The 15,631-nt window shown below is 43.6% G+C and overlaps 1 protein-coding gene across 1 annotated transcript; it reads right to left on the bottom strand.

The window, feature by feature from the left end:
- Positions 1–5,564: 5,564 nt before the first annotated feature.
- On the bottom strand, positions 5,565–6,494 carry LOC115394981 (odorant receptor 131-2-like). The gene has a single exon (XM_030100323.1). It carries the CDS (start codon positions 6,492–6,494, stop codon positions 5,565–5,567), a length of 930 nt encoding a protein of 309 aa, XP_029956183.1.
- Positions 6,495–15,631: the final 9,137 nt, after the last annotated feature.

Raw genomic sequence — 15,631 nt, 5'->3', positions numbered from 1 at the left:
TTTTTGTGTTTGTACACGCGTATGTGTGAGTGCAGTGTCGGTGTGTGTGTGTCTGGACATGTTTGAATGATGTCTGTGGTCGAGCGCTGCGCGCTCGACTTGTCATCGTTGTGTGTCTTGAGAGTGTGAAAGGCCTGAGGTCGAGCGCTGCGCGCTCGACTAGTCGTTGTCTGTGTTGCAGAAACAATAGGCCCTTCGCCCTTGGCAGGCCAGGGGCTCGGGCCTAATAATATTTTTTGCAAAAACAATATGCTTTTTTTTTTCTGCCGTTATTTCGCCCACATGTTATATATTTTCGGACAGGTCTCGACAAGCCCGACGCGTCTGTGAGGTGTTTGAGAGTGTAAATGTCTGTGGTCGAGCGCTACGCGCTCGACAAGTCATGTTTGTGTGTGAGAGTGTGTGTGCATTTTTTGTATTTGTACACGTGTGTATGCGTGCATGTTGGGGTGTGTGTGTCTGGACATGTTGGCCTATGTCTGAGGTCGAGCGCTGCGCGCTCGACTTGTCATTTTTGTACGTTTGAGGGTGTGAAAGGCCTGTGGTCGAGCGCTGCGCGCTCGAAAAGGTCGTGTGTGTGTGTGCGTTTTTGTGTTTGTACACGCGTATGTGTGAGTGCGTGTTGGTGTGTGTGTGTCTGGACATGTTGTATGATGTCTGTGGTCGAGCGCTGCGCGCTCGACTTGTCATCATTGTGTGTTTTGAGTGTGTGAAAGGCCTGAGGTCGAGCGCTGTGCGCTCGACTAGTCATTCTCTGTGTTGCAGAAACAATAGGCCCTTCGCCCTTGGCAGGCCAGGGGCTCGGGCCTAAATAATATTTTTTGCAAAAACAATATGCTTTTTTTTTTCCTGCCGTTATTTCGCCCACATGTTATATATTTTCGGAAAGGTCTCGACAAGCCCGACGTGTCTGTGAGGTGTTTGAGAGTGTGAATGTCTGTGGTCGAGCGCTACGCGCTCGACAAGTCATGTGTGTGTGTGAGAGTGTGTGTGTGTTTTTTGTATTTGTACACGTGTGTATGAGTGCATGTCAGGGTGTGTATGTCTGGACATGTTGACCTATGTCTGAGGTCGAGCGCTGCGCGCTCGACTTGTCATTTTTGTATGTTTGAGTGTGTGAAAGGCCTGTGGTCGAGCGCTGCGCGCTCGAAAATTCGTGTGTGTGTGTGCATTTTTGTGTTTGTACACGCGTATGTGTGAGTGCGTGTCGGTGTGTGTGTGTCTGGACATGTTGAATGATGTCTGTGGTCGAGCGCTGCGCGCTCGACTTGTCATCGTTGTGTGTTTTGAGAGTGTGAAAGGCCTGAGGTCGAGCGCTGTGCGCTCGACTAGTCGTTGTCTGTGTTGCAGAAACAATCGGCCCTTCGCCCTTGGCAGGCCAGGGGCTCGGGCCTAATAATATTTTTTGCAAAAACAATATGCTTTTTTTTTCTGCCATTATTTCGCCAACATGTTATATATTTTCGGAAAGGTCTCGACAAGCCCGACGCGTCTGTGAGGTGTTTGAGAGTGTGAATGTTGCCAAGATTTTTGCCTCGAGCCTTCTTTTCCATGGAGGTTCTTGGTCACTCCAGCTACTCATGCTGTTCATCTTGTAGCCAAGTATCTCTGGGATGACTGTCACTGTTGCATATATCAGTTGATTGGTCTCAGTGATGGTGCTGGTAGGGATAGTGAGCAGTGCTGTGTTCACATTTTCCAGTAGAGATTCCGATGGTACTTTATCATTCCTTAGCCTTGGCAGCCAGGAGGGTGTTGAGTTCCCACAGGACATCATGATCTTCTCTCTCAGGTCAGCTGCTCTCGTGTTCAGCGAGTTTGAACACAACAATCTGCTATCCGCAAACTAAACACACGGCTTGATCTCCGAGCTCAGTAAATAAACACTGTGCAGTCCATATTTACAGTCCATGTAAATGTCATGTAAAATATAATTGAATAACAGAAATATACTGACCGACACAACTAATTATTAATATAAATTAAATATAAACGTAAATACAATCGAAGACACATATAATTAATTAATATATAAACTGACAGAAATAAATCAAATAGAATTTACATGAAGATGTAAGACAGATGTAATGAAATAAATAATAGATATAAAGATATACATTAGCAGATACAAAGACATAATTACGATATACGTTCAGGACGGACAGATATGTACACTATAGTAGTAACAGATATAAGTTCGATATAATTTAAAAATATATTTAAGACGGACAGTGAGTGGGTGAGTGGGTGATGATTGCATATGACAACAACGAGGGGAGACACTTTGAGGAAGTCACGTTCAGTGCGCTTTGGAATGTTTTCATCCTGTACCCTCACCTTTCTACATCTTCTAAAATAAACACAAAATAAATAGTTCAAAGGGGAGCAATCAGACACATCACGTAATAAAAACACGCACAATGTCTTTGTCTCTGTACTTGTCTCTGTTCAAATACCGACTGTCACTTGTAATAACATAATTTTTCTCATGATACACACTTCAAATTGTTCTCAATTAAGTGGCAAATTGACACAAAAAATGTTTGCTATTTTGCCATGGCCATATCTGGCGTCCGAACCCCGAATCATGATGGGTTCACAGCAGTGGCGGCTGCTGGTCTTCCAAAGAGGGGAAGCTCATTTTCAGCATACATTGTAATATGTGTAATCTGTTTTTTGTATGTAAATTCTATTAGCTTTCATGCCTTTTGTATGCCCTGTCAAAGTTAGACAGATCCTCAAAGCCCTCTTGTGACCAGACAACACCTCCCTGAGATAGTTTCATCCAGAGGCATGGCCAGCAGGACATTTTATTGGTGACAACACTTCCAGTCAGCAGCTCACCTTGTCAGACCAGGACAGCTGAAAGGACCTGTTACTTTTCCCCACCTTTCGGCACCAGCTCAGTCTTAGGAGTTGATCTGTTATGCAGTTTAACACCAATTTTCTCTTCGTAAGGAAGACTATCAAATGGCTTCGCCAAAATCCGGTCCACAACATTCACATTGTCTGCCGTTGTGTGCAGCTAGCGAGCAGCTGGAGCTGCTGGAGGCTGGAGGCTGTGTGAGAGAAGGGGAGAAGCTCCACAGCTGCTAGTCGAGGACAGAAACCACAGAGTGACCTAAACGAGTCTCTAAACACAACGCTAGTCGTTTTTCACAAACACAAAGTCTCCAGGGATCAGCAAAGCCTCCGAATCAACTCAGCACAACAGAATGAAAAACTTCAGAAGCGCTTTGGTGCATTTTTTTTACTTCAAGTTCGCTGATTTGCTCATTTCGCTGTCAATCAAGCTTCAGACAGATCATCCAATTACCATGCAGAAGCTCAACGTCCAGGCCAGCCCACTGCTCCATAGACCTCCAGAGACGCTGAGCGTCCGTGGGCGGGACCAGCCCAGTATTTTATCCAATGAGCGTCCAGTTTCACTGCAGCAGAACAACCCACTCTGGCTTCCGCATGGACGCTCAGCGTCCGGCTGTTTAAAGTGCCGTGCCGCTGCGAGGAGGAGTGAGAAAAAAGCCGAGTCAATTACTTGAGATAAGTAGCCGATTCTGAACAAAATATGAACGTGTTGTAGCTCATATTTAGTCAATGAAATGTTCACACAACAGTAAATATTGGACCACTTATTTTTTGACATTTTAGGGGAAGTTGAGCTTCCCCTGCAGTCTTAGAGCAATCGCCACTGGTTCACAGCCCCTATGTGCTACAGTGCATTAAAATTGACTCAAGAGGCAAAACAATTTTGATAATGCCTGGGCGCACAATCATATTGTGCAATCAATTTCCACTACATTTTTATGTTAAGTTTTTATTATTTTTTTAAGGTGTTTCTGCAATGTTGAGACATCACCTCAAACCTCCACACAGTGGCAGATCCACCGCCTGCATGCACCACGTCTCATCTGCCGGCCGACACTTGTGTTCTGCGCTTGCAGCAAGATGCTGATCACCCTTGAAAAGGAAAAGCTGCGCTGTACTCTGAGCATACTGAATGTGCAATTAAACTGTAAATGCCATGACTATGCACACTTTTGCTTGTTTGGCTGATCAAAAAGTGTTTTTCTATCATTTCGTTGTTTCTTAACGTTTGGAATAATATCTAAAATGTTGCTTTTTTTGTATATTTGAGTGCTTCAACCACAACCCGCCCGAATGTAATTAAAATCTTAATTTTTCAACACGTCATCGCCCGATCCGCAGATATCCACGGGCTCCGAGCGTGTGCCACACCCTCTACTATACCCAACTTTCATTCATGAGTTCATTTGCATACCCATATATGGTGCCAAGAGATGGAGTTGGGGCGGGATTGTGGGTGGGATCGGCCACCGTCACGTTCTCCGCAGGATTTGGAACCATTACTTGGAAATTGTGAACAGCTGTGCTGCAGACTTTTTTTTAGCTCCCAAATTTTTTTTGCGGACAGAAGTTTGCGTTGCGTTCCCACGCACGATTATTGTCAGATTTTCCCGCAGAGTTTTATAGGTAAGGTCCCAGGTCTGATCTGAAAGCTGGCTGCTCTGTGGCTCTGTCAGTCACGTGAAACACTTTACGCCAATATGGTACCTTCTTTCTGTACAAAAACTTGATGCTCTTCTGCTGGACTAGAGAAATTCTTTACTTTGCACTACATTTCTCACTTATTGCACCTATATTAGTTATTGGTGACTGAGAAACTGTTGATACTTTTTGTTTATGACTGTTATTGCACATATATATTTACACTCCTCTGCTTCCTTGCTCTTTCTCTCACACACACACACACACACACACACACACACACACACACACACACACACACACACACACACACAAACACACACACACACACACACACACACACACACACACACACACTGGAAGTCTTGAGGGCATAGTCAGTGAGCAGCAGACACAAACTTATGTAATATGGACGTCTCAAGTGATATCTTATTATCTCTATGTTAACACTTTTCTTCCTCCCCACATTTGAAGGCAAACACCAATACTTTCTCGAGAAAGTGAAAACAGATTTTCACTTCACTTTAGAACATAAAAAATTTATTCATACCAGAGGCAACCTTTTTGTAATATTGCTCCAAATGAAATGAACAAGCAGAATCAACAGTTAAAATATCAATAGAACAGAATATGAAAATGAGTTTAGTATGAATAAATATTTCGATAACTTTTAACTCTGAGTCTGTCCGCGTGATTTTAAGTGATTGGAAATTCAGGAGTAATTAATTCCAGCCTGCAATCGTACTCATAAGTACAATTTCGAAAATATAAGTTGCACTTCACTACTTTAAAAGATATGGAAGGTAGAAGTAATAGATTTACCAGTTTGTTATGTTAAATGGTTATTGTACTTAAGAGAACTTACGCAGAGTCTGTGATTTCACAGACCCCCCCTTCCATCCATCAGGCCAAGGCTGACCTCAGCATCAGTGGTGAACCTGCAGGATGGCGGCTATAAGAGTGCATCTTGAGGTATCTTCATGGAGCTGAACTTAGCTGCATGCATCTGGATGTTATCATGTTATCTACATATGTTTGCATGTAGCTGGACATCTGCCCTACGGTGCCACCCGGGTGGAGACGGAGGAAGTGAGGTGGTGAAGGAGGACGGGTCTGATGGTCTGATCTCCAAGGCCGTAGATGAGGGAACTCAGACACCTGGGTAACATGACCACACACACATAAAAGAGGACACTGATGCGCACCAGAGTGATCCTGTCGATGATCTGAGAGATGACCCCGAGCAGAGGCTTGAACATGGTGGAGGACAGGCTCAGGCCCAGCTGGACCAGGTGCAGCAGCAGAGTTTTATGAGCTTTACGGGCTGACACTTTGTCTGTGGAAGCTGATCTGGCTGCAACCAAAACACCAATGTAGGAGAAAGAGACGGAGACTCCAGCAGAGATGAACAGAGTGAACTCATAAACCTTGTCGAACATTGCAGCAACAGGTCCCCGCAACATGTTTTCTGCAGAACACACGCGCTCCATCTGCAGAGAGTTCAGGCCCTCAAAAGGATTCTCCCTCAGCAAACTGATATGAGAGAATACATTCATAGAGCAGATGGCCCAGATCACACAGATGGCTCCTCTGGTTTTACCCATGGTCACGATGGTGGCATGCTGCAGAGGGTAGCACACTGCCACGTACCTGTCAAAAGACATGACCACCAGCGTAACAGGAGAGATTCTTAGAACGATGTGGCTGAATGTGATGAAAACTCCGCACACAGGATAGGTGAGCCTGAGCCTTAAGGCAGCCAGGATGTAAAGTACCTGACTGACAGCCAGCTGCACCGTGTCGGCCAACAACAGGTTATAGACGAGCACATAACGACATGTGTCCCTGAACACAGCTTTACTCCTCAGAGAGAACAACATGGTGCAGTTCACAAAGAGAAAGACACAGCAGGGCACTGTGGTGACGGAGCAGAGCATCGCCCTCTCCAAGAAGCGCCGGTCAGCTGAGAGCACCGACACGTTTGACATCTCTCAACAGCTCTGAATGAACCAAGAACGAAACCCAGAGGAGCTCATGTGATACGTCCTCATCCGATCAGAGCAAGAACACACACACAGGTCAAGTTCAAAGTGAGTGAAAACATCGGAAATGACAAAAACATATTGCAAATATCCAAAGCACTGAAAAATATCAGAAACATCCAAAACATGTAAAAAAATCAAAGAAATGTGAAACTAATGTGAAAAACATTTCAAGAACATTTAAAACTGTGAAAACATCTGAAAATGTCCAAAACATCGAGAACATATGAAAGACAACCACATGAACTACATCAAAAACATATGAAAACATCAGAAACATGAAAATATCAGAAACTTGTGAAAACTGTGAAAACAAACAAGAAAGCAAATGAATCATTAAACATGTAAAAACATCAGACACATGGTGAAACATCAGAACCGTGGAATCATCTCAAACGTTCAATCATCTGAAACAATAAAAATGTTAAAACATCAAAACCTGAAAAAACATGAGAAACATTAAAAACAGTGAAAGCATCGAAATCTGTGAAAAGAAAACACCTGAAAGCATCAAAATGAACTTTTCTGAAAAGTGTAACAACCTGTTGAAGTCTGTGGTAACATGCAGACTGGAAGCGTTTCTCCTCTCCAGATTTCAGACGCTTCACTTCTGAATATGAACCTTTTTGCATCTTGTCAGATCAGGAAGTCATGTGATTACTGGATGATGTCATCTCAGAAAGCCTGAACCAGTCATCGTGTTAACCCTTTTATGGACAAACAGACCTGTCCTGTACCTTCCAATTCTCTTCCTGATGCGTTCTCCTCACTAGATGGAGACAGTGACAGAATATTTGACTTTGTGCTTCACACTGCTCATATTATTTTGACCACGGTTCTGCTTCAGAGGATTCTGAAGTCTTCCTCAGCCAGCTGAGAGACATAATCTCTCCAGGGTGTCCTCGGTCTTCACCAGAACCTCATCAAAGTGGGGCTTGCCCAGAACACCTCCCCAACAGACATGCACCAGGAAAAGGTCTGACTTAGGGTCCTTTCACATCAGCCCTGTAAAGTCTGGATTTTAGACCAAATCAGCACTTTCTGGGATATTTCTCATTATTCATGCATGTTTGAAAGCTCTCGTATTTTGAGATTCAGATTTTTCAGGTGAACTCTGGAGCCCTTGAATCACCTGATCTCGAAGGGGACCATTGGAGTATCCAACAGCTGCAGTGAGAGGACATCATGAGGAGCACATTGCATTTGAATAGCAGAATAAACAAAACCCACTCAGAAGAAACAGACACACAAAGAAAGAGTAAGAAACTGTCTCCTGGGCAGACATGGAGTGGTTAGGAAGAGCAGGTGCTTGTTAATAGATGGCTAAAAGATGATGAATCATAGTTGTTTTTGAATAGACTTTCCAGGCTTACGTCACAATCGCATTACAAATCAAAATGGCGGATTGGGTTGGCGAAAACAATGGACGCATGTCAGTGAAATGTTGGATTCAAAGTTACTTTGACTTTAAAATGTGAGGATTTTTTTATTTGAAATTGTTCTGGAATGACGTTTGACTACTATACCAACCTGCCTACAGACACAAAAGTTCGTACAAACAAAAATTGTGCTTGATAGGTGTAAGTTTAGATGATACACTATATCAGAGATTTATAATGCACATTCTCTTTCACATTATAATTGCACACTGTATATAGTGCTCTCCTCATATACTTTTTTCTTATTTAAATTATTTGGAGTGTTTTGGTGTTTATTTTGGATGTTCAAATGTGTACACAGCCTTGTAAGTAGTTCAACTACATTTGACTTCCGTCTTCTGTGTACGTGACAGATAAAAACTTGAAGTCACTTTTGCTTATTGTTCATGTTTATGTTGCCATTTATCTTGTCATGTTGCAATCTGTTTTGGAAATAAAAAGAGATATGTTTTCAATTTTTGTGTTTTATTTTAAAGGGGCTGTATCATGCAAAATTCAGTTTTTGTATGTTTTAACCTTGTTATATAGTTATGTACTCACCAAAAACACCCCCAAAGCATTTTTTTCCTTCGTGCCTGCATGTTTGAGCTTTCCTCACTTTTTTCAGCTGCTCAGAGAGGCAGCCCTTCCCGCACCCGTGAAAACACTCTGTTTCCCACGTTCACGTCACACTGTCAAGATGGCTCCCCTGAGCGCCCCTCCCGCAGGCCCTCGGCAATTGCCGCTTTTTTCTAACCCGGATTACAGAGATAAACTTTGACCATCGTCTGAAAGCAACAATCAAGCAAGAGCACGAGTCTGAAGAGTCTGCGCTTGGTGAGTTTCTAACAGGAAAAGACGTTTTTGCGTGTATTTGTGTGTAGAGAAGCTAGAGCTAAAGAGCTAAAGCCAGCCAGCATATTTGTTTTGAAGCGCTGATTGGTTGAAGTAGCTGTCAGTCAAAGTCCACAGGGGGAAAGGCGGGATTTCAGTGAAACAGAGCGTTTTCTCTTCCGGGTTTCAGAATTAGCCCCAGAAAATCTTTTATTTCACACAAAATGACTTTTGCTTAGCGCCATAAATAAACTATTACCATGTTAATGCCATTTCTAGGGTTTGGACTAGCTAAAAAAAGCATGATACAGCCCCTTTAATGACATTGAAAAAAACGTTCAACAGTTCAGAATGCCCACCCGAGTAATATAAATGACCTAAATTCATCAGCAGAATTAATTCATCATTACATCAACATGGTTTTATTCCTGGTACACAATGCTGTCACCAAGGCTGACAAAAACTGCACAGGAAATCAGTATTCTGTCTATTTCTGCTTAGCTCAGGTTCATCTGTCTCACCAGTCAAACTTCTGATTACTGGTATGGTTAAATTTCCTTGTAAAATTTTAAACTTGCTTTTCATGTGTCCAATTACATGCTCATTGTGAATTCTAACACTATTTAGTTTGCGCGACTCTTCAACCTCCTTGGCTGAAAGCTGTTTTTTCCCTTTCGTAAATGCAGGTGTTATAATTTCTTTACTACAAAGAGCTGCAAAGTCATCTTTCAGGGTAAACCCCCTGTCCACTAAAATCTGGTAGTGTGGGTGGTGCATGTTTGGGTCGAGAAACCTAGATTGTCTCACTTTGTCTTTGTCACTTGCACGTCCCTCCCAAGCTTTAGAGAGGAAGGAGGTGTCGGGGGTGGGGCTGCTCGGGTAGATGGGACTGCTCATTTGGCCTCGCTCACGTCACGGTGTGGTTACTGCCCCTCAATTTTAATCGCAAACAGCATACTTCTTCAGCACTCATGAGCGGGGCAGGAGAGGACAATGGGGTCTTCTACACCCCCATTTCCGGGTCCCTTCCGGTTGGGGGACCCGGAAATAAAACTGAAAAAAAAGAAGCATGTCAACAGCAGCCAGACTTCCGTTGTGCTGCTTCCATGCTGAACAGGACAGGAAAAAAAAAAAAGACAGAGAGGAAGGAAATCGAGCCATTGATTGCACATCCTATAAGGACTTTCAGAGTACTGTGTCATTGAGTAAACCTTACTTCGTGTACAAAGTTTCTTTGGTCTGTCAATAAATATTTCATAACAGTCAATTATACATGTAAGCCATGAGAAAAGACTTCAAAAGGGGCCAGGAATGATTTTTCATAGAATAGAATAGAATAGAATAGAATAGAATAGAATAGAATAGAATAGAATAGAATAGAAAAACTTTGTTGTCTGTCCCCCATGGTGACAGAAGTTCTCCCTTGACAGGGCTCACAAACACATTCACACATTCCCATCAAGACACATTTACACAATAAAAATGAATAAAGTGTTTAAAAGTTTTAAAAGTGTGCAATGTATCATTTAAAGTTGTTCAGGATGGTTTTCAGTGGATGGAATGAAAGACTTTTTGTAAGTGTTTTTCTGGGCCAGTGGGACTTTGTACCTTCTGCCTGATGGCAGTAGCTGGAATGACAGGTGAAGGCAATGGGAGGGGTCCTCTGGGATCAGAGTGGCCTTCCTGATGACAGAGCGGTCAGACAGTTCAGACAGCGGGGTGTGTGGTGAACCACATCTTTTGCTGGCCTGATGTATTATACGGGAGAGTCTGGTTTTGTGTTTGGTGGTGAGCAAGTTGAACCAGGATGTGATGTTGAATGTAAGAATGGATTCAATGAGTGAACGGTAAACCAGAGTTAAAATGTCCCTGCTGATGTTAAAATTCCTTAGATTCCTCAGTAGGTAGAGGCGCTGATGTGCTTTCTTGCATATGGAGTCTGTGTGCTGTGTAAAGGATAGACAGGTATCAGTCTCAGTCCCCACGTATCTAAAGGACTGCACCTGCTCTACCAGCTGCCCCTGGATGCTGAGCAGCTGGAAAAGAAATGCTGTTTCCTTATTTCTGCCTCCACGGCACAGTTCTTTGGTTTTGGTGATGTTCAGCTCGAGTGAGTTCTCACTCAACGTTTTGAGCAGATTGCCGACGGCCTGCTGGTATTGCAACCGAGCAGCAGAGTCGGTCATGTGGGCCACCAGGGCCATGTCGTCTGCATATTTAAAAAGTGTAATTCCTTCACTGCTGCACGAGATGTTATTAGTGTATGCAGAGAAGAGGATGGGAGATAAAACACAACCTTGACGGAACCCTGTCTTTAAAACCAAGTTGCTAGATTTAAAACCACTCACCAGCACCCTTTGTGGTCTATCCTGTGAAAAGTTCTTCTTTTCAGTGTTAAGTTCAGTGTTAAGAGCAGAGGAGGAGTCCATGAATAAAATCCTGGTGTGTGGGTATGCAGTGTCCAAGTGTTTTGTGACAGTGTCTAAAAGTGTGAGACTTGCATCCTCTACACCGCATGCAAACTGGAGTGGGTCCAGTTTGTTGGGCAGCATGTCAGACAGCTGGTCTCCCACCACTCTCTCCATGCACTTGCAGAGCACTGAGGTCAGGGCCACTGGTCTGTAGTCCCTCATGTCCTTTGCATGTGCTTTTTGGGTGATGGGAATGATTGTGGACTCCGAACACTGGTTGGACACAGCCAGAATCCAGGAGAAGCTCAAACAACCTGGTGAGAACTCCAGCTAAGAGTGGAGCAGTCCTTGAGCACCCTGCCTCTGAGCTTGTCAGGGCCAGGGGCTTTGTATGGGTTGACTTTGTGCAGGATGGATGTCAGGAGCTGTTGGTCGATGATGAGGGTTGATGGAGAGCTCAGGGTTGAGCAGGTCCAGTCGCTTGGTCCAGTGCTGTTGTTGAACCAGGTGAACCGGGTGAAAACTTCCCAGTCAGGCCACTTAATTAAAAAGTCAATTTGTGTCGACACTAGTTCGATCCTGCTGACGGGCTGCATCACAGTGTGGTATGGGAACTGAACTGCTCTGAACCAAAAAGCACTACAGAGGGTGGTGCAAGCAGCGAGGACGTCACTGGCAGCAGTCTCCCCTCCATCCAGGACACATGCCACAGCAGGGGTCTGCATAAGGCACGCAGCATCACCAAAGACCATACTCACCCAGCACAGGGACTTTTCCGTCTGCTACCCTCTGGTAGACGATACAGGAGCCTATCAGCACAGACAAAAAGACTCAAACACAGTTACTACCCCCAAGCTATCAGACTTCTAAACTCCCAACAATACTCCCAATAAAACCAGATTCTCAACAATACTGCACCAAACCACCCGGCATTATATGTTTACTGTTGCGCTATCTGAATGTATAATGCTACATCATTGCCAATGCTATTTATTACCTGTGCACTAACCTGTTTTATGTGTTATATGCTATTAAATTGTTTCCTGTATTTCTCTTGTATTTTTGCACTATCCTGTTATTAGTACTTGCTCTCAGCGAGTCAATGGTTCTATGATCCAAAACATTTCATTGCACTGTCGACCCTGTGTTGAGCATGTAAAGAAAGAATTTTGATCTTGATCTCAACTATAAATCACAGTTTCCTTCCGAGGAGCAGAATTGAAAACACCTGGCAGCAGGAGGAAGAGCACACGCAGCCCAAACTCAGCAGTGGCGGCTGCAGGAAAACGCTCCACACCCACACGGATTCCAGAGCAGCCCAGCTCCCAGTCATACCATGCACTACTGTGGTAAATGCAATGCAGAGGCTACTGAACGGATTGAAGGGAAGCAGAACACGTGTACCTTTGTGGAAAACCCAACACCACGCTACACAGACACACCGTCAGGACAGCACACACACTCGTCTGCTGGGCCCATGAGGGAGGAAGACAAAGATTAAGGGCGGAGCAGGCGTATAGACGCTTGGTGATTAACAGCCACACTGACTCTAGTGGAAGGGAGTACAACTCCCCACCTTGACAAATCAGCTTCCCATGTCCGTGCCATTTTAGAATCAGCTCGGTTTTAATATTGCTCAGAGTGCCTCATCTGGTAATGTCGACTCAAGCTGTAGTCTTTGAACACAACGATCTGCTCTCTGCCAGCAAAACACTCGGCTTGATCTCGGAGTTCAGCAAATCAATATTGAGCAGTTCATGTTTTGTTGAAAGCCCTGCATTGACCGTCAACCTTCCTTGTTTTCGCGGGAGACATTTTGGGGACTTCAGCCTTCTTGTGACCTGCTCACAACAATGTGAATCTGGGTGCAGGTGCTCTACAGACCGGCCGGGCGCCGGCGCCTTCTAGTGACATCACACTTTGTGATTGGCCGAACCGTTTGAAGGATGATGAACAAGTTTGTGTTTGGTCCGAACAAAATACGGAAGTAGTTATCATGGGATTAGGTAACTTCTAAATAACAGCAATGCACATTCAGTCCATGCATGTGGTTCAAAGTAGAAAATACTTTTATCTTGTGATTTCTAATGGGGCCATAAAATGCTCGGGTCTGATCTAAAAGCTGGGTGCTCTGTGGCTCTGTCAGTCAGTCACATGACAAACTTTACACCAATACGGTTCCTTCTTTCTGGACAAAAACATGTTCCTCTGCTGGACTCCAGAGAAATGGATTATTTTACACTACATTTCTTCCTTATTGCACCTTTAATAACTATGGATGACTGAGAAACTGTTGATACTTTTTGATTATGACTGTTATTGCACTTGTACATTTATATTCCTCTGTTTTCCCTCTCTCTCATGCGCACACACACACACACACACACACACACACACACACACACACACACACACACACACACACACACACACACAGTCTTGTATTTCTATCCTTGTGGGGACCGTCCATTGACTCCCATTCATGTCTAGCCCCTAACCCTGACCCTTACCCTAACCCTAACCCACACCACAACAAAGCCTAACCCTAAAGAAATGTTTTTGCACTTTTACTTTTTTCAGTAACAACAACATGGTCAAGAAAACACTGTTTCTCCTACTTAGGACCGGAAAAAGGTCCCCACAAGGCACGTCGTTTCACGTTTTGCTATCCTTGTGGGGACATTTGGCCCCAACAAGGATAGAAATACGAGAACACACACACATGCACACACACACACACACACACACACACACACACACACACACACACACACACACACACACACACACACACAAATAAACACACACACACTTAGTGGAAGTCTTGAAGGGATAGTCAGTGAGCGGCAGAGACACAGTTATATAATATGGACTTTTCAAGTGATATTTTATTATCTCCAAATTTGCACTTTTCTTCCTCCTTACATTTGAAGGCAAACATCAATACTTTCTCGAGAAAGTGAAAACAGATTCTTACTTCACTTTAGAACAGAAATACTTTATTCATCCCAGAGGCAACCTTTTTGTAATATTGCTCCAAACAAAATCAACAAGCATAATAAACACTTAAAATCTCAATAGAACAGAACATAAAAATGAGTTTAGTATGAATAAATATTTGAAGGACTTTTAACTCTGAGTCTATACACATGATGTTAAGTGATTGGAAATTCGTAAGTGATTCATTTGAGCCTGTAATCCTACTCAGAAAGCACAATTTATAAAATATGAGTTGTACTTCACTACTTCAAAAGATATGAAGGGTAGAAGTAATAGATTTAACATTTTTTTTATTTTAAATAAATGTATACTTTTTTTCTGGTTTTTGTACTTATGAGAACTTAAATGGAGTCTGTTATTTCACAGTCTGGAATTTGGTGGTTCTGTATGGGGGTTAATGCTCTCACCTCACAGTGAGAAAGTCCAGGTTCAAATAAAGAGAATAATTTCCCTGTTCTCTGTGAGCGTGTGAGCCCCCTGCAGAGCTCTTCCACCCCTCCCAACTCCTTGCTCAGTGTCCTGCTGTCCAGCAGAGGGCATTGGAATCTCAACATCCTCAGCTTCATCCATCAGGCCGAGGCTGACCACAGCATCAGTGGTGAACCTGCAGGATGGCTGCTGCACGCAGCTATAAGCGGGCATCTTGAGGTGTCTTCATGGAACTGAACTGAGCTGCACACATCTGGATGTAGCTACAGGAAATCATGTTATCTACATATGTCTGCATGCAGCTGGACATCTGCATATGAACACATATGAACATTGTTCAATGTTCATAAACCAACTTGTTTGAGCCCAATGAAGACTGCTGCAGACTCAGAGAAGCTGTGCTTTTCAGCTGTCCTCAGACCAGCTCCGTTTCTTCTTTTTTTTTCATTTCCTCACTCATGGGGCGGGCGCAGCGGACGATTCAGCCAATCATTACCGTTGTTCTGAGGCCAGCTCACATTTAGAAAAGCACGATTGGCTTGAAACTTGTCACATGGAAAGAGATGCCTTCAGGGTTCACAAAAAAAATCCGACAGACAGTTGCGACAGGCTGATTACAACCACACTTTCACGGAATGGTCAAATTATCGTATTTTTGGCCTTTTTTGGGATTATTGATCGTACATCGTACAGAGGGCAAAATTATCGTACAAATACGATAATTATCGTACACCTGGCAACACTGGTAACGCTGGTATAGGGGTGAGTACATGCTCCATTCCCGGTGTGGTTAGTGGCGGCCACCATTTTGAAGCAACCATTAGGTGGCGCTCCAGGATAAATACAGGCCTGCACTGTCTGAGATTGCAGTATCACTTTGTATGGAGTAGTGACAAATTAGCTCATTAAATATGCCGGCTTAGGTTTTTTTTTTTTTTTGAGAGCTCTCTTTGTTTTGTGGATCCACTGATGATGTGAGTTATTTCCTGTT

Source organism: Salarias fasciatus, chromosome 10 (assembly GCF_902148845.1).
Source record: "Salarias fasciatus chromosome 10, fSalaFa1.1, whole genome shotgun sequence".
Taxonomy (NCBI): domain Eukaryota; kingdom Metazoa; phylum Chordata; class Actinopteri; order Blenniiformes; family Blenniidae; genus Salarias; species Salarias fasciatus.
This window is presented reverse-complemented; position numbering and strand designations above follow the sequence as displayed.